The 27,107-nt window shown below is 40.6% G+C and overlaps 1 protein-coding gene and 1 long non-coding RNA gene across 3 annotated transcripts in view; one reads left to right on the forward strand and one right to left on the reverse strand.

Annotated features, from left to right (window-relative positions):
* The first annotated feature begins 2,028 nt into the window (after positions 1-2,028).
* LOC105837583 overlaps positions 2,029-27,107 on the forward strand; it is a 329,160-nt gene continuing 304,081 nt past the window's right edge. Inside the window, exon 1 of one of the 2 annotated variants that reach the window (XM_028194396.2) lies at positions 2,029-2,218. In XM_028194396.2, the coding sequence (XP_028050197.2) occupies positions 2,147-2,218 (72 nt within the window). In that variant the 5' untranslated portion in view covers positions 2,029-2,146. Of the gene's footprint in view, positions 2,219-13,522; positions 16,726-27,107 lie in introns of those variants that run through there. The other variant, XM_028194397.2, reaches the window with a different exon arrangement.
* LOC118644409 lies at positions 17,590-27,100 on the reverse strand. The gene is made up of 2 exons (XR_004962220.1): positions 19,769-27,100; positions 17,590-17,871 (listed from the first exon to the last, which is right to left on the reverse strand). It is a non-coding gene; the product is annotated as an uncharacterized LOC118644409 (long non-coding RNA).

Here is a 27,107-nt window from a genome sequence, read left to right on the forward strand (position 1 = left end):
TTTTTATTGCAGTGGAAATTTTATTCACGGTAATTTATAAAATATGTAGACAACAGCTTTTAAATCATTGGAATGCTTGGCACTACGTTTGCAATTAATCGTAATTTTTTAGATACGTCAGCGTCCCTCTCGAGTTTCTCCACATCCCATTATTTGTTATTCACTGAAAAATGATCCATGTATTTATTGCTTGGTTTTTGTTTCTGCTACGGTCGGAAAAAAAACAATAATAAATTAAATAAAAGATAACATTTTACACATATAAAATATTATAACAATGCATAATTTTTTTATAGATTTTGAAACATGTAACTTGATGCGATTTTAATTAAAATTACATCACATGACAAGAATATATAAAAAATTGAGTTTAAATCGAGGAAACGCGTGGTATCGCAGTTTTTCGCGGCATCATCACGCTATACGTATCGATGGCGTTTCGATATTAAAAATATACAATATCTTATAAAACTGCGCTATATTTTTATGATACTAGCGAAAATATCAAGAGGAAAGTTTTTGCACGTTGTAATCCGCTGAGTTGGTGAAGTCATCTCGAGCATGTTAGTGCACGATTATTGCGTCTGATAGACAACCGCGTCGTCGGGTCGTTCGTTTAAAAAATCATGAGAAACGATGTCCATTTTACTTTTCCCGCGTAAACAGCAAAACAGGCTTATTCGTAATATCCCTCTTTCCCTAACTCATAATTTTTGTGCGTAACTTCCGGCGCGATCGATAGGCCGTGATTCTCGAATCAACGGCCAATGTTGCAAACTGCGAAGTTGGCCGCACATCGCGGAGGTGTGGAAAGTGGCGAATTCCCGCGCAAATATCTCCGAACAACAGTCGGGAAGCAACAGGAGCCGGTGGTGATTTCGAGCGATACGCGAAACGGGATGTGCTCAGGTGCGCGCCTCAGTCAGCGAGACGTTTCATTCAGGATATTCCGTTTCGTCGCGTTCCGCGAAAGCAAACGGCGCTCGCCGGCGGTGGCGACGGCGGCGGCGGCGCGCGGCGGCGGCGGCAGCGGAGCGGTTGCGTGTGTCGCGTGTCAGTTACATCGCGGCAGCGGACGCCGGCAGGCGCGCGCGGTGTGTACTTTCGATCCGCCGCGATCCGTGAAAACTGCCATTGTCGCGCCAACATCGACGGGGGGGTGTGAAAGACAACGGGAGACGCCGGGCGTGCGATTTTTCGCGTCGGCACGGCGAATCGGATCGGCGAGAGGAGAGGTGGCCGTTGCTCGCCGCCAAGTATCACGTGTGCGACTTGCCCTCGCGCCTCTGGAGTCCAGAGTCTGGACCAACGTGACGGTTGGCAATTCATACCGCGTGCGCGCGTGTCGATGTTTGTGAGGTGTGCACGTTGGATTACACGTGAAATCCGCCGAGTGCGAAATCCAGGATATCGTCGGGGTATCATCGCGATCGGGGTACCGGAGTAGCGGTGACGAGCGAATCGCCGGTAGCAGCAGCAGCAGCAGCAGCAGGGATCCTGGCAAAGGAGTAAACATTTATTTATACGCGGACAGTGTCCGGTCGTCAGTGACGCTTTCGCGAGATATTTCCTTCCGTCGCGCATCGCCGTCCCGTAGGGACGCGAGGCACGTGACCACGCGAAGTTGACTGCAAGCGGGGACGAGTTTCGAGGCTTCGCGTCCAGCGAGAAGTTCGTCGCTGATGACGCGGAAAGGCCGTGCGGTGACGCGTGACGGAGATCGTCGTCGCGTATAACTCGTGCGGTTCGAGGCTCGACACGACACGCGCCAATCGTCGATCCCGGCGTGTGCATCCCGGAGTTGTGTGCGGGACGCGATTCGGTTAGTTCGATCGAGTTCGTTGCGCGTCCGATGTCCGTTGGGCTCGAAGTGTAACGTATAACCGTGACGTAACCTTGAGGGCCGCGGCGCGGCGAGTCGGCGGCCTTCGCGATTCCGGAATCGACCGCGATGTCGCGGATCCCCGTCGGCCGTTGTCATTGTCGTGCAACCTGCGCTGCGCTGCGGCGCTACGGACGACGTCATTATTGTCTCTGACGACGTCGTTTTTCGTTTCGTGAAGGAGGAGAATCGCCGGCCCCGAAAACGGCAGGGCTGTCCGAGAGTGCGGCGTCGATCCCCGTCGTCGTCGTCGTTATCGTCGCCATGGCCTACGTGCTTTGGCGGGTGTTCATGAAGAAGTACTCCAAGGTGCGGCTGGGCCTCAGGAATCTGCCGGTGAGTCGTGACTACACCATGGTTTCGCGCGTTTTTCACGCGCTGCGTCTTACGCAGCAGGAGTAATGGAGTAGGAGTAAGAAGTAAGAAATATGAAATGAGATTTGCCCATTTCGTTTACTCCCGGTTTTTAATTGGTCAATTGTTACTCTTACTCCTTACTCCATTACTCTTGCTGACATTGTAGACCTTGCATTAAGCGTTCTCCCGCGATCTCGCGATCGAGTTACGTTTATTTCTCTCTCTCTCTCTCTCTTCCTCTCTCTGATTACAAAAAGTGTAGAAAGCGCACGTGACGAGAGCGGACGCTTATTGTGTGTACGTATATGCACGCCGTGCTTTTCTTCGAGCCGACGGCGCTGAATTTTCAAGCGCTCGACATCGTAGATTATAACCCCTCTTTAATTGCGGGGGGAGAGAGAACGTAATAAGCACTCTCTGCAAACCTGAAATAAATGGGCTTAAAAGAATGAATAATAAGAATAACGATGATGATGCTACGCGAGCGCGCGGCTTGTAAATAGGCACGCACGGGGCACAGATTTGTTGCGATCGCGGAGAGGATGGGACGGTCTTCGCGTTTATCAGCTTTCGTTTCGGCTGTGACTGTTATTTTTCACTAGTTACTAATGGATGTGCGTTAGAGAAGACCGTGATTAAGCTCTCGTACGCAGGAGCTCGAAGGAAGAGACGCTATTCACGAGCTGTGTTTTATTCGAAAAAAGGACGCAGCGCAAAATTTACGAATTTTTAAAATATTTTATTGCAAAAATGACTGATTATTTAAATTAACAGGAACCAGTCTAGAGTGTTATTTACATTTCTCTGACGTATATTCTGAATGAAAATTTATGTAATTAAGAATTAAAAAAATTTTTTTCCACTTTATAGATTGTAAAGTTAAAATAATTGAATTAATACTATTTTTTTAATGCGAGAAATTTTATTAAATATAATTTTAAATTGTAAAATTTTTGACAACAAAAACTCAGCTTGAATTAGTGTCGAATAAAAATTCACTCACAGCTCTTTAATATTTATTAGATATTATAATTAATATTAATCAGAATAATATTATTAATAGTTTTACAGATCAGTCAACATTAATAATTTAATTAAAGTTAATGAATTCTAGAGGGGATTATCAATCCGTTTTTAAGCAATTACTGATTGTGTGAGGTAATTAATGAATAAAACTTTAATCTTTGCTTTCTATTACTTTGTGGTTTTTTTCATATACTTTGATCTTCAGTTATCCGTTTATTCCAAAAAGAATCTTGCATAATTTTTGGATTTATTTGGTCGGTAATTTACTGAACTCGATATTGCGCGAAATGCAACAGCGAGAGATGAACTCATGATGCTGTGTATATATGCAAGTGCGGATTCTCGTCAAGGTTGGCATTTTATGGCCAGACTCTACTATCGGATAACCGCCGGTGCGATCACAGCAGCGGATTATGCAATTAGGCATCGCTCCGTGCCCGGCGGAAACTCGCTTTCAATTGATAATTACCGTCGTTAGTAGTTCTTTCCGCAAATGAGATATATACATATATATGCTTGGATTCATTTATTTCTCACGCGCGTTTTTAATTCTTCCGCGAATAAATTAAAATATTAGAAAAATTTGTTTCGTCGCTTGCTCATCTCTTTCTCTCACAAACAACTTTTCAAAATTATTTATTATTTTATCACAAAACAAGTAATTTATTTTATTCATAAATGAATGTAATTCTTTAGTGAAAAATTCATGAACTTTTATTGAAATATCCGAGTAGATGTCTAGTATTTATGATTTAGACAATGTGTTTTTTAAAAATTATTTTGCATTCGAAAACCTGAGAGGCAGACTCAAAACATTGATTTATTATTAATATTTCTAGAATATTATAACATTCTTTATATTATTGTTTTATATTTCTAATTGCCACTTAATTGCATTTGATTTATTTGAATTTATGTTATGTGATTTTCGGGTTACAATTAAGAAAAAGCAGCAAATTTGAAGTCTAAGGACGCGGTTATTTCGTATAGTATGTGCATAAAAATGCTTTTTCATCATTGCAAACTTCGTCCTTCCGATGGAAAACCATTGATGAATGCGTTACCATTCAATTGTGATAAATCGAGCTACAATAATGATACAAAAAGTTGGAAAAGGATCGACGCGATTGCTTACCCATAATTATCCAATTATTATTACCACATGGGCATTAGCCGCAGTTGCATTCTAATTATTGCATCACGCCACGATATATTGACCTTCGCAAATCGTACGGTAGACGTTGTGTGTAGCAGTCGATAATCACTCCAGATAAGATATTCGAAAACAGTCTCTAATAATTTGTGATTGACATAATGAAATGGAAAACAACCGCGAGCAATGCACAAGGATTGCAGTGGCTGTTATATTTATAACATTCTTAAATTTCCAAAGTTAATATTTATATGCTTTTTTTGATTTTGTGATTAAAGAATATTAAAAGGAATAATAAAAAATGAATTTATTTCAATGCTGCATTAACAAGTTTTGTAGTCTTATCTGGAATTTTGAATAAACTTCCCAGAAAATTTAATAATTTTCAGGGAATTTTTTCAAAATTTGAGTAAACATTAAGAGAGAAACGTGTAATTAGAAAAAAAATAATTTTGTCAGATAGTCAGCTATTTCATAATGATTAGAAATTAAGTAAACGTAATTGGACAATAAGTCAGATTAAAACGTTACAATAAAGATTGATAAAGGTATTAAAATTGTCATGTGAAAAATATATACATTGAAGTTAGTTTATATCATAATTAACATACTGCTTTGAATAACATTATTACATACTTTGCATTTAACTTTACATTTTCTGTTGCGATATTTTTTAACGTTGATAACGGTAGTATTCTTATTATCCATATATTTTGGCTATTTTTTCCACTGTATTCTAATGTAGTCTAATTATATCGTCGACTTTCGTACGTGTTTGATCGATCGACGAATAGTATTCCATTCCGGTCAACGTTTAATGAGACACACCCGGCTGATAAATTTCACGGAAGGAAAGCACTATGAGGGACAACAGACATGGGAGAAGGGGAAATATTGTACTTCATTTTACGGCGCGTTCAATTATTCAGATTAGATGATTAAGATTTTTGTATCGTAATAAATGAGGTTTTATCTTACAGAGAGGAAATGTTAAACAAACATCAAGCGATCATTACGTTTACCTACACATATAATTTCTTGCTTCTGTTACTTATCTTTCGTGCGTTTCTCAATAAACCGTTACACGTTACTGCAATAGCAATGAAAGATATGTTATATCCTTTGCTCCTGTCAACGTATCACTAAGTATACAGTAAATTTCTCAATTGTGCACAAACGTGAAAATGTTTTACTGAGCTTATCAAGTCTTTAATAGTAAAAGGGAATCGTGGTTTCCTCTGGAATAGTAATGCAGTAATAATATGCGTTAATTTTCTAAATATTGCGTAATATTGTACAGAACTGGATAGAAAGACAAATTTAATTTTATCCGGACATATTTTAACACACTAAGTAGATATTACTCGTTCATTTTACGTATGCTTTGTGAGCGCACCAACAGAAAGGTATACGAGGTGTTAGATAATTGAAAGTAAGAGAAGCGAGTGTAATCCCCTATTTGCAATCGGCGGATGACTTCATCATCGTGTTGCAATGGGCCCGCGACAAACACGCCTTCGCACAGTGTCTGTAATTGCCGACTGTTTAGATTGTATCTCTTGAACGTTGACAGTATCTTTGTTGAATCTTCTAACAAGATCGTGCTAACAGAGCGATGGTATAAGCAATCTATCGTGATTATAAATATGGAGAGCAAATGGTAAACTCTGTTCTGACTTGAAGCTAATTATTAAATAATATTAAAGATTCCCGTGTGCAACAAAGGAATGAGGAAATGTATTAATTGTCAAAAAGTAAGAAACGCCAGTCTAAGTTTCTCTGACTTAATAAAGACTACTGTTCGCGTTTTTGTTACCAAAAATATTTCACAGTTGTACACACCGTGTTCCAACTATTACGTGCCGTGCATTTCCGAGATACATAAGAGAGTCGCGAATTTGTTGCACGCGCGCGCTATTACTTAATTAATCGAGACGTAAAGCTACCGTGTGATCGTCAGCCGGCGGACATCGCGTTTGTCACAGCAGCTTAATAAATTTTAATGCTCGCGTGACGTCCGGGTCCACCGGGATACTCGGCGGCAACGGGAGGGAGGCACGAACGGGTGGGAGTTTAGGAAAAGAACGAAGGAAGGGAGACGCGAGGGTGCAATTTAGTTTGCGGTTACTCGAGTCGGGTTACGTTAGGCTGGTCCGGTCGCCAGTCGGTCCCCGTGACCGTGAACCGCGCGGCTGACCTGCGACACAAACACGGTCTCTCTCCTCGGCTGGACCCCTTTGCCCGTCCCCTTCCTCCGCGTTTCCATCCCCCTTTCCGTCCTGTCCCCTTCGCCGTTGCCACCCATAAATCTACCTGCACCACATCGTCGTCTCGTTTCTACACGGACCGCTCGCTTGGCTCTCTCTCGTGTTTCGCATTGTGCAGTCTTCGGGGTCTCCGAGTGATAAATACAACCGTGGCCACCCGCGCCTCCTCCCCCGCTCAATCCTTCTCCTTTAAATTTCATTTTTCGCGATCTCCCTCCCTTTGGTCCAGCGTGAAACCGTATCCCGCTTTTATCGGCTCTCGTTCTCTTGAAGGAGCACAGCCGTGCCCCGTAACAATTTACATCGACACGTAGGAGGCTGATCTATTCCGATATTCAACTTACTGAAATTGGAATTCGCGATTCATATAATGCATAGTATTTCTGCTGTTTTTCTTTGTTTGTTATTGCCATTCTAATAGTAATGTAATATTCTTTAGCACCTAGATTGAAACTTTGAATAAATATTGATAAGTAGAGCATTTGTTATTTACGAGACATGAGATTTGTGTATCTTGAATTTCTAGTTTTTAATAGATTTTATTATTTTATTGAAATAACGTGTTTTATAGAAATTTTAGATTGAAATAGAATGTTTATTCATTTATAGCAAAGTGTATGACAAAAATGTTTAGCTTGGCGGATTTTGAATTTGGTCTTTCTATGCATTTATTATCAAGTGTTGTATGGATATTTTCTATTATTTCAATCGTGTTACTTTATTAGTTTTGATGATTCCTTACCTTACGTGTGTAATGCGCCGCGCGAAATTTCATTCACTTTCGCCGTTAATTGAACGAGCGCATTTCCAGACGGCCGAGTTCGCGTGACGAGAGTATCATGTACGTCTAATCCAAAAAAAAACCGACGTTCCAGAATTAAAGTCTGCAAAATTAAAAATGAGCTCTTTCCCGAGCCTTCTGTAAGCTGCCATTCATTGCGTTATGGTTCGTTGCCCCGATTAAATATCATTATTGTGTCGTACACGACGTAACGAATCGAGCGAGGACGAGGTCGTAAGAAAGAAATTATCTTGTAAAAGGAGAACACAAAATGCTTCGTTTTTAGATGTATTTAATACATTTTTATACCATCGTAATTTTTCTTGATATTCAACTTTTTTATCAATTTTTTTTTTAAATTTGTCAAAGTAACATACGTAGATGAAATCTGGTTGTACGATGGCTGATGGTAATTTGGAGATTCGATAACAATTTTTTATTCTCTCTTCAGAAAATTATTTTTCTTTTTCTTTTCTATATACACTACATGACAAAATTAAAAAAAGTAGCGTGCTGTATGTAATAATTGAAACTTACGATTATTTACACAATAGTGCAATGATTTAATTAGTCAAATTTTTTTACATATTTTAAAACGTTGATTTTTTGGATCTTAATTTGTTTAATAATATGTTTTGGATGAATCTTACATATTGATTGATTAGTAAGGAAGAAATCATACTCGTTATAACTCGTGATTTAACACATGAATTGATGATACAGACAAGTGTCTTCGCGAATTTAATACCATTACGACCACTACGCTCATGTCGAAGCGTCACGCGTTTCTAGTCATGGAGATTTATATGACTTTTTCTAAGTTTCTGAAATGCTGTTCGGTTTGAGCAAAAACGTGAAAGTGCCTCTATCTGGACGGATCTGCGTGTTTCAAGTAAAGCGATTTAGAATTCTGTGCCCTAATTACGGTGGAAACCATTTTCTAAGTACACCGCAAACGTTCGTTTCGCATCGCTTTAACGCACGTATGACAACCTTTCTGAGAGAAATTCTTCTCAACGGAAATTCCGGACGTGCCGATTCCGGAATAGACGCAAAAACCTTAATCGCAACGAGAATAATTTCATGACAGGAATGGCCATTGTTTTAAATCCATAGCATTACAGAAAGAGAAGTAGAGTTTACAAAAAGAAGAAAGCGAGATGGAATGGCAAATATATGGAGGTATTCTTGTGGGAATATAGTAATATATCTCAAGTGGATTTAAATTTCTATTTCCCCTCTATTTTCCCAAGTTTTGATACATTTAATTTTTTTATTGCTCTCACAAAATCAGGCTAAATATGCTGTATTAAAATTTTTTGTGTGATATTATAAAGTTAATTAAACGCACAACATATTAGAATATGAACAGCTTAATAAATACATATTTGTATCAATTTTACTTGTCGTAGGGTAATGAACAATTTCGCAGAGAAAGATGCGCAATCACTCAAAGTTTAATTACACATGATTAATAATTAATACGGTGCCAATAACGGTGATGTGCAGATACACCATTAATATGTATTAGTTTGTGAGATCACTATATTTGGCGACGCATTTGATACATGACCCGGTATTGTATGCATTCACACAATTCATTATACCTCAGATCATATCTCTCTTTCTCACACATACACACGCACACATACGTAAATACTTTTCTCACATTAAAATTGATTAATTATCGCGGTATATGAAATTGGTGAAATAAATTTCTAAATGTAACGAACACGTACAACTTGGTATAACTGTCTATACATCTTTTCATAACTGTTACATTTTTTTGATTATATTATAATAATATGGTTAAATATTAAAAGATAAACGAAGCGACATTGATAAATTATCAAGTCATGCATTTTGAACGCCCACTACAAATGCGGAATAAGTTGAAAAATCGGTAATTTGACACTCTGGCGACAAGTACGTAGAATTCCTTGGGCATTTCTAAAGAACGCAGGAATGAGGAAGTAACCATCGTATTTTTCGAGACGGGGCTCGCACATTTTTTATCAAAACTGTGCGACCGCACCGATGTTTTATCCCGCGCCGTGCCACCACCGCACGCATACTTTTATGTGAATGTATTCCGGAGCGTCTGTTCTGTATACGCGATAACGATCTTTTCCCGAATATCCTCGTGGATCGCCAGCGGCGTGCGAAGATGCGCGGCTTCTCTTTCGATTCAATTTCACGTTTGTGGCAGGCATGAAAAGCGATACACGCGGTTCTTTCATTCAATTTCATTTACGGTATTCCAAGGCGTACCGTTAACGACGTCAGGTTGACTTCTCGCGACCGAAAAACCATACTGCATGATGTGATGCACCACGAGCGACGCTTATCGTGCCGACCTCGGTCTCACATATCTCGTTTGCATAGGAGATACGGGCGTTAACATCGCTGTCTAACTGATACCGTGTGTTTTAATTTTCCCACAATGGATTTTGTCGCAAGAACGTGAGACTTTTCGTACTGGAACGATACACGATATTCGATAAGCATACGTAAAATTTATCAAACGACCTCGATTTCGCGAACGAAATATTGTTTCTTTATAGAAGATTTTTTCGCTTTGTCCATTTTTAATGTTTTATTTATAGAAATACTTAATATTTTATTTATAGAAATACTTAATGTTTTATTTATAGAAAATAACGTACAAGAAACTTGTTATTCAGTACTAGCATACATTGTTTTTTATAGTACTACTTGAACAAAAGGTAAAAATAGAACTTTGAAAACATAACTGTGAAAACTAGAAAATGTCTTTTAGCAGATAATATATCAGTTTTTATAATACTATTTCATATTTTTTAATAATTAATATTTTTACATTGTATTGTAAATATTTTACAATATTTATCCTTTCTTGTATATAAAAGAAAAATATAAATTTTTTCTTTAATTGCGTAAAAAGTTATAGTTAAAAAGTTGAGTGATTTAATAATTTTATGAATAATTAAAAAATTCGAGATTTATTATTATTTTTTACGTGTTTATTATCTTTATTAAACACAAGAGTTACGAACAGGATTAAAACAGATCCGAGGTCGTAGTCCTCGCGCCGTTTTTTTTTTTTCTTCAACGCGGCTTTGATTAGATTCAGAATAACCCGCGGCGGACCGCTTTGTAATTATCATCGACGGGCATCGGCCCACGATGTGCAACAAGTACGAATTTAGTAGCGATCAATCATCACACGCACAACCGACCTCACCCAGCTGTGACTCGAAGTTCGAGTGAAAGCGATATACGCGGGGCAAGCTTGGCCTGGGATGTAATAATTATTCAAAAGCACGGGGGCTCCATTCTCCTGTTTCCTGATAAATGATAGCGCCGTGCCGGAAGGAGTCGCTCGCAATGAACAATATCAGCCGCTGGGAAAATGATCGATCGAACTCGACGATTTTCTGGCGGCTGAAAGCGCGCACACGCGTGGCTCGCGATCACCACGCTCGCGTCCGCGCTGCTTGTTGCGGACATTTTTGCCTTTTCTCTTTTTCACGGAGCAGAAGCTCCTCTCGCGCCTCGGTTAGAAATCCAGATGTCTTTCTCTTTCTCTCTGGTGAATGCAACGCTTTATAGCTACGCCTAACAACTTCCTGAGCAATGGCAATAAATAATGCATGGTTACGCGCATGCTTCCTCGTTACCTCGCGCAGTCTCTTATTTTTCTTTCCTAAGCTCACCGTCGCTCGAGAACGACAAATGTTTCTCACCTACCACACAACCGATTGCGATATTGCGGAACACGAAAGAAAAGAAGAAAGAAAGAAAGAAATTCTTTCCCACGAATCGACATGCTGTGAGACCCCGTTGTAAAACGATAACGCGCACGCTAATTTATTAAATGATGCGATTGGATAATTACAATGGTTAAAGTGAGATAGGAATTAACACAATCTACGTGTCGGATTATTCATTGCACAATATTTCGTATATATGATCTCATTGTTTGTCTCGTGACGACTATTTTCGTTTGTCGTTTGGTTCACATCAGTTGAAATATTTCTAAAGAAAAATCGACTTTAAGTTGAATTATTTATATTATTTCTGTAAATTTAATCTATTTTTTGTGATTTTACTCATCTTTTATGTATGTATTATATTTTACTTTTGTATTTTTATTGTTTTACCTTTACGGATATTGGTGTTTCCGTCGAACGTTGTTTATCGAACCAATGATGTTATTTTTGGTCAGATTATGTTTAATGTTTTTTTTTAAATATATTTTTCATGTATTTTTTAAAGTCTTATTTTAAAGACACTTTTTAAATTGTTTAACTAGTACATATAATAATATATTAGTTTTGCATAGCATTTGACATGCTTATTTTTACATTTTTTATGTAAGATTTGCACACATTTATTTGTATTAAAAATCCCACTTATTGTTAGATGAATATGTATTAATTATCTTGAACGTGAGTTTTTCTCTTCTTTTTTCTTTAATAGGAGATAATAATGAAGCATAAATATTTCATATACACACATATTCTCTAGTATTTATATTATTTAAATTTTTTCTTATTAATTGTAATATGTAGTGATGTTATGCTCTTTTGTAATTATTGCGATTGTATAATCGGACATTTGCCACATACACGAGGGCATTGATCCTAAGATGCTCTAATTTTTTTACCTAATATTAATTTACAATATTTGAGATAAAATGAGAGAATATATGTGATATGTCTCATGTATTTAAAACATTATAATATGGATATATACACGGAAAGAATTTTCTCTTAAAAATTACCCTGAAAATCGTGGTAATTGTGAGACAACGTAAAATTTAGTAAAGTTTAGTAAAATTTTAAGAAAATTTGGCTAAGTTTTAGTAAATTTTGTTAGAAGTATAGTAAAATTTACTAAAACTTAGCCAAATTTTCTTAAAATTTTATTAAACTTTACTAAATTTTTGTAAATTTTATTAAAAGTATGGTAAAATTTTCCAAGGTTTACGTTGTCTCACAATTACCACGATTTTCAGGGTAATTTTTAAGAGAAAATTCTCTCCGTGTATAGATGTCGATGCTTAATATGAACAATCCATATAAAAAATTGATATGAATTTATTAAATTGATTGTGATTGAATAATTTCTATAATTGTCATAAATGTTTTATTACTGTAAAAAAAATATTTTTTGGTAGTCGATTTGTTTAAACTAGTTTAAAGTATTTACTTGAATATTTTGTATTGCTCATCAAAAATATTAAGTGTGCGTTTTTTGCTAACAATATCCAGATATTATTGTTTTTTCTAACAATATCCATATGTTATTGTTTTTCCTGACAATGTCAACATTTGCACATGTGTATTCTATTAGCTCTACGTTGTTGATCAAACGTGAGAAGATGCGCAAGTGCAAGCATCAACCAACAGGTGGCACCAGGTTGCTTACAAATGCGGTTGCATTGCAATTCTTGCAGGGATGACTCGCACAGTTATTTAGGTTTAGTAAGTCTACGAACCCGAACTAAATATTCCGCTTACATTTTATATTATATACAATTGTATACACAAATTTTTATAAGCGACAGTGCGATAAACTTTGAGTAAAGATAGAAATGCAACCTAATTTAAAATTGATAAGAATAGGAGTAAGAACTAAACTTCACATACATGTTTGATATAAAACTGAATAATGCAAAATAAATTTTTATTTCTTATTTTATTTTAATAAAAAAAGATTACATTAAAATTGCATTTACAAGTGTAGCGATATGCGTTTATATTAGTTCATACATTAAATACAAATCTAAATTTATCTTTTACTACGTACATACATTATATATTTGGATAAAGAAATTTTTTATATTAAAATTTGTTTTTATATTATATTTACTGAGTATATTACATTGAGATAAGTCGAAAGAAACACTTGTAAAGTAATGTTTTTATGTTTTGTTCGTGTCAAATATTGTTTTCCTTTATTTTAATATATTCGAACATTTGTATAATAATTTAAATTAGTTTTATATGGAAATAGTTAAATTATAAAGTTATAAATCGAAACACGTCTAACTAGTAGAATATTTTTCTTATTTATTATGAATACGAAAAAAATCTCTATGCGCGAAAAAACAATAATTTTCTATCCTTTTGACGTTGAAATTACATCAATTACAAGTGCTGTGTATGGTGTATGCGCGCACGTGAGTTGTCTGTCTGATAAAGTAACGGAAGTATCACTTTTACTCGTGAATTTGTTGCGGTGCTTATTTCTAATACTTTCTTTCCGTGTGCGGCCTAATTCTCGCACGATCCACAGCGAATATAACCCGAGCCCATCAATTTTCACTTGTGCATCTGTATGATACTCTATATTTAACAATCGCATTCGGCTAACAGATTTTATTCGCTCTATCATCCGTGAAACGTGATTAGACACGCGAGTCCATCTTATTGCTCGCAACGTACCGTAAGTGGTTCCTTAAAACGTTAATATTTTTAATTTTGTCGATTTTTCTTTTTCTTTTCCTCGCTTGCGCAGACATTACGATTATTTATACCTAGAAATTTACTTTGAGTCATTGTGCGCTTTACGTTTAAAAATTTTTCGCCTGTTAATCTATCGAACCGACATGAATGGCGGTCGATCAAAGCGCAAGGATAAGACTGTCAGTCGGCTTTGCATCCGCTTAGATCTATAATCGTTAACACGATCCTGAAAACACAGTGTCGTGGACATGACACGGCGATGGGACCGATGTCCGATCCGGTGACACGGCAATTCGAGCGCGCGCGCGATGAAAGAGGTATTCAATTATCGGCGACGATTCGACGATGACGAGTCGGCGAAGTCGGCGAGTCCGAACAAGGATTCAACTAATGAAACGCGACTCTTTGCGCTACGTGGTGGCGCGGAGCCCTTGCCCCGTTGCGTTTGCAGCTTTTAGTCACGGTATCAAAGACTCTACCGTCTCCATGCGATGGTGGGTCAAAAGTTCCGTTCGGCTTTGTCGTTCGCCGATGTCAATCGTCGCGTTAAAATCGCGCGAGCGATTGTTGTTACCGCGTTACCACACGGTATATAAATCTCGAAACGCGGACCATTTCCCACTGTTACCGCATACACACACGGTGCATAATGTTGCTGCAAAACTCTTTGTTCCTTCGCCTTGCATTCGTCATAGCCGCGTTTGCCCCGGGCAAACGTATCAGGCACGCCGGACTGGGGAGCGCGCGATCCACCCGTAATCCGCCATTTTTACGTCCACTTGTTCAGCAGCCGAGAAACGAGAATATCATATGCCTTTCGCGTGTCTGGCTAGATCGTGGCACGTATATACGCTGCGCTGTTATTTTCATTCAGGAAAGGACGCCGCGGGAGTTCGATTTATCCACCCCCGCGTCGACGTCGGTGGTGGCGACGACGGCGACGGCGACGGCGAGAGGGAAGCGTTATCACGCATGCCCGTGCATTTCCCCGGCGTCCTCGTCCACGGAATCGCCTGACGGGGTATTTTGACAGTACGCCGCCCTGCATCCTCCGCGTCGAGATGCATCTCGATCCTTGTCGTTCGCGGCGCGAATCGCCCTGATGCCCGATCATGGATCACCGCATATACACTTGACCGCGAGAATATCGCGAGAAGGATGCGTCGGACGCGTCGCTTAAACGTGCGCGTTTAACAGCGCCGCTCGCGGAACCGGGTCAGTCGATAGGGAGTCTGAGCGAGTGTTAGTGCGCGTCCAGAGTGTTTCCTCGCGGTCGGGGTAGTAGGCTCGAGGGGTGGAAGACGAGGGGCAGGAACATAAGACGGTCCCAAGGGCCGAAACACGGTTAAATCGTGCCTCTCGTTACGATTTTCGGGGGAGAAACGGCCCTCGATTCGAGAGTTTTCCGTTCCGCCATAAGCGAGAGACGGGAGAGAAAGAGAGGTGATTACAGGTGGTAAACTCGTCGTCGAGTCGCTCCGACAAGAGGGACTCGTACGTTCGCGTGTAGACAGTACCGTTTTTCAGAGAGAGAGAGAGAGAGAGAGAGAGAGGAAGAGAGAGAGAGGGAGAGCGTTTACGCTCTCCTGGGGTGGCCGGGAGAGGAATGGCAGCGTGGCGGCGGGTCCGAATCTTCCTCGCGATGTCTCGGAGCAAGGCGTTGACTCGCTTTTGAGCCAAGTGGGCGGGTGTAGTTGTGAAAGAGTGAAGTGTTTGAATGACTTGCGCGGGAAGGTGGTTGTGTTAACTCGAGGATGCGGATTTCACGGACATGAATACCTCCTCCCCGGCGAGGTGGGGCCCCGACTCTCTCGGCGTCGCCGCGCGGATTACCACCGGCGCGGGCGTCCCGAAGTGCCGTGTAAATCTTCCTGAAAATTACGAAGTAATCTCGCGACGGTTCCAGAATCAGGTTTCGTTCGTACGCGCTTTTGTGCGGGTGTGCGCGTGTGTGATGTATCTGTGCGTGTGTATGTGAGTGTGTGTACGTGTACGTGTACGTGTATGTGTGGATTGTGTGTCGTATGTAAAGTGCCAGTCGACAGGATGACGTCGGCTCCTCTATTGAGCCGCTGCCCCATGTGTGCTCGGAAATCTTCGTGACCGACGCGAAATCTTGCGCTCGCAGTGCGAGCCGATCGTTAGATCCTTCGTTAATGTGATTCTCGTAACGGGCGTCTTGTGATCCTTCGTAAGAGGAGGGGCCTTTTTCCCCCCGGGTGATTATCCTTGATACGAACCTGGCTGTGCTCTGCTCCTTACCGTACGTGGAACCGTCCGTCTGTCAGAGAAGCGTCTCTCGGAACGTGAAATCCCGTTTGGGACCTTGACGGGCTCTCGTCCCCGAGCGGATTCCCGCGCTCTCGGTCGGTCGGTCCCAAGCTATCCTGGTGCATGCGTTCGAAGGTGGGCGGATGCCGCTGTCCACGCCAAGGACACGTATCCTCGAGCGCGCGTTCGAGAACAATGAGGATCTCAGAACGACCGTTTTGCTGCGATGCCAGAATGCCGGAGTGCTGGGAGTGCAAAGTCCGAGCCGTCTCCTTCTGCCCTTCGTCCGTGTCGTCATCCGCGTTGTCGTCGTCGTCGTCGTCATCGTCGCCGCCGTCGCCGTCGCCGTCGTCGTCGTCGCTCGCTTCGTTGAAACGTACGACCGAAATCTAGTTGCGTCGCGAATACATACGTAGGAATAAATTGCCCGGAGAGAGTGCATTTGCGACGATTAGATCGGCAGCGAGGAAAGAGAAGCGACCGACGAGTCAAACAGAATGAGTCATTTTGATTGGAAGCTGCTGCGCCGGAAGAAGGTACAGTTTGTTAAGCTGAGTTCCTCACGGTTATCTTTGCGAGTTGAATGTTATAGTAAATAGTTATTCATCAATTCATTTTACAAGTGCCAGTAATTTTCAAAGTATAGAATGCACGAATGTGTTTGGACACAAGATTTGGATTTATTAAAGATTTGTTTTAAAATGTGTCCAATGGAATTTTTTACACTTTGAGGAAGAACAAATTTTATGATTTTATGTATTTTTTATTACTTTATATTATAGTTGTAGAGAACTGTAAATATCGGAGAGAAATGGCTGATGAGACTTTTACTTTATCTACATGGATTTGGATTATGATAGAAAAGAAGAGAGTTGTGTATTATTTTTTTAAACTAAATTTAATAAGGAAATTATATATATATAATATATAAGTAATATATAAAAATGGGAAGTGTATATACATACACACAAAATAGCAGTGACGTGTACATAAACATTTTATAAAATTTTAAATATATAATTTAATTTTGTATTAGAAAAATTTGCAAACTTATTACATGCATTAAAAAAAATTTATTTTTTTTCTAAATGTCTAAATATTGAGTATTTTGCTGCAAGACAATATATACATTCTTCTACTGCATGTAATTACGTTGAAGAACAACTGTTCGTGTACCTATAGGTTAAAAGCACAATTAGTCAAATTCCGAAACATAACGAAGAGTAAGCTATGATTAGAAATTACCGTTCATATAAAAAGCGACTTATTGACCCGCGAGAGGATTAGTAAAGAGAAATAACATAGTAAGTTACTCATTTTCGCATAAAGATGGATGTATTTGGGAATAATAGAGACATTGAGTGCTGTTATTATGATGATCCATTAGTCACACACAGAGATTGATTGATTGAAGTTTATTTAGCTTTTTCAGCTATTATGTTTTACATAGATTTACATGCTTTTTGAACATCTGTTTAAATACATCAATTCTTTCACAACTTCTAATTTCTGCTGGCAAGGTATTGTATAATTTTACGCCCTCATAACACACGCTTTTTTGCGCACTTTTTGTTCTAACGAATTTTATTGCGATAGTCTTCCTGTCTTGTTTTTCTTCCATTTTCATTACTAATTACTTCTAGTCTATCCCTTAAGTAATTTGGCGCCAAGTTATGTAAAATCTAAAATATAAATATACATATAGTCTCTGTTTTATAGACATAAATTGCAACGCTTGTAACATATGTTCTATTTTGGTGTATCTGTTACATTGTAATATTACTCGCATAGCCTGATTCTGTGCTACTTGCAATTTATTCAATTGCATTTCTCCCATATCTACCAGTAGAGACCGGGAGAGACCGGGAGAGACGGGGAGAGACCGGGAGAGATGGGGAGAAACGGGGAGAGACCGGGAGAGACGGAAGAGACTGAGAGAGACGGGGAGAGACCGGGAGAGAGAAGGAGAGAGAGAGAGAGAGAGAGAGAGAGAGAGAGAGAGAGAGAGAGAGAGAGAGAGAGAGAGAGAGAGAGAGAGAGAGAGAGAGCGCCGGAAGCGTGGAGAATAGCCTCTTTGAGAGAGTTATTAAGAATCCGCAGTGCGCCTCACGCAGATACTCGGAGTTTCATTTCCGCCGTTTTTATTCCCATTGACTCGAAAGGCATTGTCTCTCGAATTTCTACTGATCTCGCATTCTTAACCGACACGTGCGAAACTAGGCATCCTTGACCTCGTGATATTCCGTTAGCTTCCTGTAATATGGCGCACCATTGAGCGTTTAATTACACAAATAGCAAGGAAATAAACGGAGTTATTTTGACGCCCCAAATTGCATTAGAAGATTAACGACTGTTTCCGCTGGCTGACACTTTGATTCGTTTGACAATCGATAGGCTAGAGAGGATAAACGAGCGTTGATCTTTGCGATGAATCTTATATCGAATAATAGAGACGTAGAAAGCGCTTTACGAGAGATGTCTATTTGTTACGAGGCGGGGCGACGCGCGTAGGAAATTACGCTGCACTTAGGTAGATGCACACCGTCACTTCCGCGCCCGAAACGCTCTCTTCAAAGCGCCCGCGATGACGTTGCACCGACGTATCTAATATACTTTATTAATGCCATGATAATAATTAAAATGTTCAAACGAGAGTCATGTAGGAGCACTCTTCTCGAATTACCATTAAGGGGGTCTTTTAGAGAAAATTACTCTAAAAACTATCACACAGATTTTTTTGGAAATTGTTTACATTATATATTTTTGTACAGAGAGAAAGATTTAATAAAATTTATTAAAAATGAAGAATTATTCTTTTGAATAGTCGAACAAAATTGTTTATTTAAGGAAACAAATATGACTATTTGATTATATTTATTAACAATATTGTTTGATATAATAAAATAATATTTTATGTTTTGTATAACACTATATTGCTTGAATAAAATAAATAAAGTAAATAAATCCATACAAATGGAGAACAAATATTCAAAGAAATTGTTTTCTCTGTATGTATTTAATTATTGTCGAAAAATGTTTTGAAATATATATCAGGAGCCTTAAAATTCGTTAGAATAGAGCTGAAATTTTGTGAACTAAAGTATCAACTTTACACAGATTCTAATTGGTCCTTTTTCATTATTTGTAATCTAAATTATTCTTTCGATACATATATATTAAAATGATTTGCATTCAATGGTCGAACAGGAGTTGAGTAATCATACTGGATTGTATAATCGATAGGATCGCGAATGGATTACCGCGACTGTGCGCTACACGCGTCGTCATCTAACCCCGCTAACGTTCGGATTAAGCGGATTTGCAGCGTATTTACTCGGTGCGTTAGCACGGTGGAGATACGTTTTTTGTCCGACGGCGATCTTACCTGCGCGACTCGAGCGTGTGCGGGATTTGCATAACAGAAAGAAGGCGTTACCGCGATCGGCGGCGTTAAATTTCAGGCATCAGTGCGCTCGGCTTTCTGTCCCCGCGGACTTTTCTCGCGTCTACCCGCGTAATTACCGTATATACCGGATCGAGGCATTTCGAGGCATATACGGTGTAATAATGCTCGCTCACCTTCTCTCGTATAGCATCGTCGGATTGTCCGTCGCCGCGTTTGCGTTATCGACGCGTTTTATCGCCGTCGACACCGACTTTCGCCCTCGGCGGTGAGACTTTAACCCGGATGAGTTATGCGCGATCCGAAGTGACATTCATACGTGCATTAATGGATTATCTACACGTCCTGCAGCTCGAGCCGCGCGGACCCGGCGATTTGCATTGAATGCTTCAAGTGTACGATGATTTGCTCGCCGACTTTAATTTAACCGTGTAATTGACTCGCGCGACGAAATCACGTAACACAACGAACAGCGAAATACCACCGGTCCTTGTATATTAGCATAAGAGATTTTCTCGCGAAAATCTTAATCGCGACATTTACTTATACGCGCGTTATCCGTTCATTCATCGGCGGTGGAAGTCGGGCGATTATTAACGCAACGTCGTAAAGCTGCGATCATATATCAATCGCTCGGCAATAAACGCTCACCAAATCCAACGGACAGTCGATATATAAAAATTACGCGCAACCTCTTAAGTGGAGTAATTTTCCGCGTGGACGAGTACTCGCCGTCGAGAGACGTAATTAACGATAGGTCTCCGTCATAATCGATCTCCGGCCTTATCTGGCGCGATCTGGCATTTAGTGCACCATGCTGATTAAGTAATCGTCACGTTTGGCCGAACGGTATTTTTATTCTTCCTATGTACCGGCGTAGGCAATGACGTGTGTTCGCAAAAAAATATTGAAAGGATACGAGGCGAGCGCGACGAAGACACGTGAAATGCAGACGGGAGAGCAAACTTGGATATTGCGACGACATTTTGCCGAGGAGTGCCAGCCCGTTACTACCGGCAATAAATCGATCTCGCGTCTCTCCACGAGTCTCTTTCGCGAGTCGCAGGAGCGGAAGAGCGTTTCGCGATCCCTGGACTTTTCTCGCCTCTTTCCCACGCTGTCCTCTGCGGTTCATCGTCGTCGGGGCCGACAAGCGTGACGATTTCATGTGTGTTTTTTTTTTTTTTTTAATATGGCCACGTCACGTGTTCTTGCTTGTTTAACTCACTCGCGATATTCAAAGGGATAAATGAGCTTGGATTCCGCATTGCACCGTTCAATTCACAGGAAAGGTTTATGCGCGTCTGCAAATTGAACGATACAATGCGCGAGTAAGGCTCTCGTCGCTCGTCTCGTATCCGCGACCGCAGGCAGGTCTCCCTCGTTACTGCGTTTAATGACGCTCCGATATTCAAATTGCGACCGAACTCTGGAAACTCGAGTCGTACACTCTGAACAGCGCTCGGGATGTGAACAGTACCCGGCCTTTTACGTGAAGCTTGAGAAACCCGATACAATGGACTGAGTAGACCATCAGTCTATATATATAGGTCGCGGTTGCCGCGCGCGAATTCTCGGCGCGCGAGATAATAGAAAATCTATCACGCCCGCGATCTATCACAAATTAGAATTGGCTCGCTCACCTTGGCCTACGTCCATTCGCGTCGGTCAAGTCGGGATAACTATGCGTATGTGAAAATTTCAGATCGCAATCTCGATAGCACTTCGCGGTGCGCGACGAAAAATTGATAAAAAAAATGGCTGGTATGCGGCGCTGTTGTGACGACGACATTGATTCGCACGTCGACGTGAACGGAATTGAATTTTTTTATTGGTTGTGTAAATTGCGAGAGGGTTTGCTTGCAAAGTCACGATCGAAAAAAAAAAACCGCTGTGACGTGACGCTTAAAGTAGGCCAACGGAATCGTCCACTCACCCCGGCACTGAGGTGAGGGCGAATGGAGGGTTGAAGTTTGAAATCAATAATCTTATCTGCAGTTAGCTATTTTAAGTTTGGGAATTGTACTATAATGAACCACACTTACTTCTCTATAATTGTTAAAAAGAAATAGAATTTATCAAACAAATTAAACAATTCTGTCTATATTATTAAACAAACTTTAAGTTTAATTTCGTAGATTTTGATCGTAAATTAGCTGTTTATATAAGTAAAATTTCGATAAATTAATATAATTTTTATTCACAGCATATTGCTTGTTTAGTTTGTATATAAGGATGTTTGTATAGGTGGAGAGGAGGATACATAAATAGCCTCGAGAACACGATTTAAAGTTTACGTGCGAAATAAGAGATTTTATTTTAGAAGACGTTTTAATACTGCCATTATGGGAATTGCTAACCCGGTAATTGCGATGCATTTGGTAGCACGCGAATATGTTGATCGGAAGCAATACGAGGGATAATTTTAGAAATGTCGCAATTACGAGACACGCGGAAATCGCGGGTGGATACTACACGCGTCGATAACGATTCTCAAACCGAGGAAGGTAAACGCGCCTAATTTTTATTTGGCTTCCTGGACTTCGATGGAATTCGATGGTTTTATGAGCCTCGGTAAATACATGGAACAACCAAGTGGCATGCCAGTCTAATGGTACTGTCAATATATTTTTTTTTTACGGTCTACGCCTACGCTCGTATTTATGAGTACAAATAGCAGTTCTTGGGCTCGGGCGAAGATTAAGATAAAATATTACTTGCAAGTTTTGAACCTGTATATAATAGAGTTCACGATCATTATTCTCTATATTATAGCGATATTAAGTATGGCGCTATTATAAATAAACGGGAATAGAATTTCTAATTATTACATGTCTATTGACAAATATTGCCAATATCTCATCTGTTCGGTATGTTTATTATCTAATTCTACGTAATATATATTATTATAAGATACTATATATCAATCAGACGTATAATTAGACTGTGTTGATATTTGAAAATGCACGGTCTATCGTTCGCAGCTTCTAAGTATCCGTCTAGTCGGGGATGCATACGAATCAACGACACTGCCTCCGCTTCCCGTCAGATTGCATCGGGGTGGGGCTAGCATCGATCGCAACCCTCGCGTGCGCCTCATAGTTTCCACCCTTGCTCTCAGACGCGCAGCCACGGGGAGTCCAACCACGTAGCAAAACATTCTTTCTCCCTCAAATAACAACGTTCTGTGGACCTTGTCCTTGGTCACGCATTACGTTAAGTTAAATCACAAGGCACGTGCCCTCTGTAACAGTCCATTTTTTATAACACCATAGTTCCGGCAAAAAGCAAATATTTAAAAAATCTCTTTTACGTGATATTGTATCGGCGTAAAGAATTAAAAAATAAATGCTATTTTTTTTAAATATTAAAATAAAGCTATACTTGCATAGCGTTAAATATGTGATGGAAATAAATTAGAAAGAAATATTAATATAATTTTTGTATTCTTTTTTATTATATGTTTATTTCTGCTTAACAGATAGAATATTTAGAAAAATTACATTTAATTTTCTTGATAACATCAAGTTTTGCTTTGTTGTTGTGAATAAATGACGCTGGATTCTGCATATCATTAATCTATCATTATTTGTGTCAACACAACACAACGGTAGAAATATAATACTTACGGAAAGTTGATAGGGACTGCGACAGCTCGGTGGAAGAGTTATTCAGGAGTTGTCAACGTTTCTTTTGTGCTGCACGCCACGCTGCAGTAAATGGTATCGCGTCACGACAAGAATAGTCAGCCTAAAAATAAGGCACAGCAAATAATGTAACTGAAGCAGGTCGGGGTTATTTGTCACAGTGTGTTAATCGTTGTGCGAATCTTTGATATTGATTGGCCGAGCTGTTGTATTCGACAAAAATTATATTGAAACAGCAAATGATACCGCCGGTTCTCATTAACATACTAGTTTCGAGTAGAAGAGTCGCGTATCGTGCGAACTTAATGTCCAAGAAGGATCATGGTGATCCTACTGCTTCATTTAAGCAAACGGAAGCCGCGGAGGATGGAGCCTCGAAATATAATAAATAATTTCATCTTATCGAAGATTAGATAGTTATCGAGGATAATCAACATGTTACTTCGTCGGACACACTCCTACTCACCCACACGTACACACATAGGTCTCCAGATTAGGCTCGTAATTTTCGTCGTGAGAGCCTAGTTGTAGTAGGTAAGTGGTGCGAATGACTGGCCGATAAATACGTCGTCCATGCTTACGGTCGCCGTAATAAAGTGGGTGCTATCGCCGTGGTATGCTTCGCTGACCGGTAACATCGTCCAGGAGGCCGAGACAGTCTCTAACACGCCGATCGTGTCCGGCCGTGTGCACGCATACACGTATTTGTAATACTTACACACGTACACGCGCACAGACGGGATCTTCATTCAATATTTAACCGGCGCGGCGATGCTCTCGAGCGAGACGAGAGGAGGCCAGGTTTTCTCCATACGTCGCATCTCGCTCGTGATTTACGTCCGCGTCCCGAGTGAAGCGGGATCCTCTCTGCCCTTCCCTATAGTAATCCGTACCGCTCCTGGACTGACGATGGACTGCCGGGGGTATAAATTATCCCGCGGACTAATTAACATTGTTGCCGATATCGCAAGTGAACGCGCCTTCGTGGTAACGCGAGAAGGAGATACGAAGATTAATCGTGCGCCTTCGCGATTCGGCGCACCGTGTCAAAGACGTACCTTCGCAGAGGCGGCGTCCCGGATCTCCCTCGGGGATGCGTTCGCGCGGCGGAGTGCACCCGGAATCGCATATCACACGTCACTCCAGATGGGCATTGATTTATTGTACGCGCGTGTAATAGAGATTATTTATTATTTTACGCGCTTCCCTCTCTCGCGTAGCGCGTACGTTCGTCTCGTATCGCGGCGCGTAATTGATGACTATATCATATATTGCGGTGGAATGTGCCTTCTAGTTTTGCGTACCTTGGATCATCGCGCGACGATGAAGGTAAGCGATAGATTGAGTGAACTGAACCGTGACTTTCGCAAGAGCGCAAAACAAATTACGCGTTGGATATTTGAAATTTTATAAAAATACAGCGACCGGACACGAATGTCTGATTTTTTTTTTCTTCAACTTTCCCCGAACTTTTTTTTTTATTCTCACGAATTCTTCTCACGTGACGAATCGCACGCGGCGGACGCAACATCGCCAATCGCGGGTTAAATGCTTTTCACGGGAGCAGATTTCGTAATGCTCGCGATGACATGATATTTCATTGTGTGTGCCTTGCGAGTACACGAGTTGCGTAATTATCCGCGTTCACGTCCGTTCATATCTCTCTTTGACGTTGCGCAGTAATCGTATGTATTCGCTATCGCGACCATTTATATGCCTGCGTATTGACGATTGGCGACTTCTCGTTACCGAGACTACCGTAGGCTAGAAACGACCGTTTTCTTCAGCTCTCGGGTTCCGTGCGCGATATAGATATACACGTATCATACAATTACATATGCACATCTCTCGTCGATAGTTCTGCTGTTATGGCAACTCAGTCCGACAGTGGAGCACGACGCAACGCGAAATGCGCGCCGATTTCACGTATCGAGAAAGAAAATGAGTTATGGCATACATGACGTATGTGCGTAAGCGTGTATGTATACATATATAGTCGGGGCGTTGAGAAAAGAGTAATTATTATTGGTTGCCGGGGCGGTTAGCACGGGCCGTCGATCGACTCATTTAACTATCTAGCCAGTCAGCATCCGGTTGTCCCGAGTTTCTCTAATAGGTTTGGATCTCATTGTAATAAAGTATCTAACGGTCAAGCGCCACGGGAAACGAGAGTAAAATTTACGAGGGAGGGGAAAGGCACCGCAGTTTCGCAGTCCTGTTAATAATTTGATTAAAGCATTAAACGTGCCTTCGATTGCGCCTTCGAGAAAAGGAGAGATAGAGAGAGATCTGTCGTTTTCATTATTTTGTGCGGTACAATGAATAGCTTCGCTCTGTGTTTTATTACGTTCTCGATTTATTCCTCGTGCGCACTTTTCCGGTCGCGACGCGCGAGGAAGAAAGGCACACGACCAGGCCTCTCGAGGAGAACTTTCCCTCTTGATGGCACAAGAGCTGGACCGACCGACAGACGGAGGAGACACGCGCTCCGAATGAGAGCTGCTCGCGCTGCTCGAAAGATTAGCCCGAGTTCGCTCCCACGCCTCATCTCGCTATCGCATCATCGCTGGAGATTCGATCTCCAGCCGGGCTCTCCTCTCCCAGGCCCACCTCTCGCAGAGGACGATATAAAACCAGCTCCGACCGCTGTCGATCCACTCGCGCGGCTATTTTTGCACGCCGCAAAAACATGCAAACTCTGCTAGACCAAGATTTACTCGGGAACGGATATTCGTCTGCAACTTTCGCGCGCTTACGTGGAGATGGGATCGCGGAACCTTGACAGTGACGTGATCATTTATTTCGCAGATTCAGCGAAATAGATGATCACGTCATTGTCAAGGCTCTGCTGATTCATACATTAAAAATGGTTTAATTAAACGCTTCTGAAAAACAGTTTACAAGCCATAAAGTTACTTGGAAATGTATTAAATACTTTGTTAAGTATCGATAATTTTTATGATATTAGAAATTTCGAGTCTCTTCGGATATTTTTAAAGAACTGTATGCAAATTGTTTAAGCCATTAAGAAAAAGATTCAAAATACGAAGCATTTGTAATATACATTTTTTAACGGTACAAGTATTTATAACTGTATATTTACCACTTGTTTTTTCTCTTCTTATTGTGCCCGTAAGGATACCCATATGATTTTATTTTCTGATAATCTTCTACCTTATCAATACGAGTAGGGGTGGTAGCTGGAGCACTTTACATTTGTATTTTACGCGCGCGATGACCCACGTCCTCGGAAGCGGCGTATCGCCGTATTTCAGAGAGCAGGAAACCAAGAGGCTGCGGCGCATTATGAAATCGGAGATATTACGGGAGGAAGTTGTATTCCCGATGGTATTATGGGCGCACGGTTTGCATAGCCGCGGCGTAAAGTGTCATCGTTATGCGCCGCTTAGGGTTGATATTAGCTAAAGGCAACGCCGTCGTTGTCGTCGTTTTTCGACGATATTTATTATAAGCCTATTGTTTCGCGCGTCGTGTTGCAGTTAGCCGAACGATTGCTGCCAATACAATTGTGTCTAGCCATACTGTACCACCTAACCGATCCAGCAGATTATTATGAAAGCGATCGAGTGACCGGTCACGCCATATCGTTCAACTTACGAGCTGACGCAATTCTTATCGCGCACAATCGAGATTTTTTTTCACCATTGATTATGTAAATTAATCAGTCGCTAAATGTGAATGTGTATTGTGGGAAAATTTCTGCCACCGATTCGCTAGATTTACAATCTAGAGGACTGGTAATAGACGTAATGACAATGGAGAATGCGAACGATTAACGAACTCCTATGAACTTAATTGCTTTTATGGTAATGTTTTTAGAGAAAATAACGTATATTTATTCTTGTTA

This window comes from Monomorium pharaonis, chromosome 2, assembly GCF_013373865.1.
Source record: "Monomorium pharaonis isolate MP-MQ-018 chromosome 2, ASM1337386v2, whole genome shotgun sequence".
Taxonomy (NCBI): Eukaryota; Metazoa; Arthropoda; class Insecta; order Hymenoptera; family Formicidae; genus Monomorium; species Monomorium pharaonis.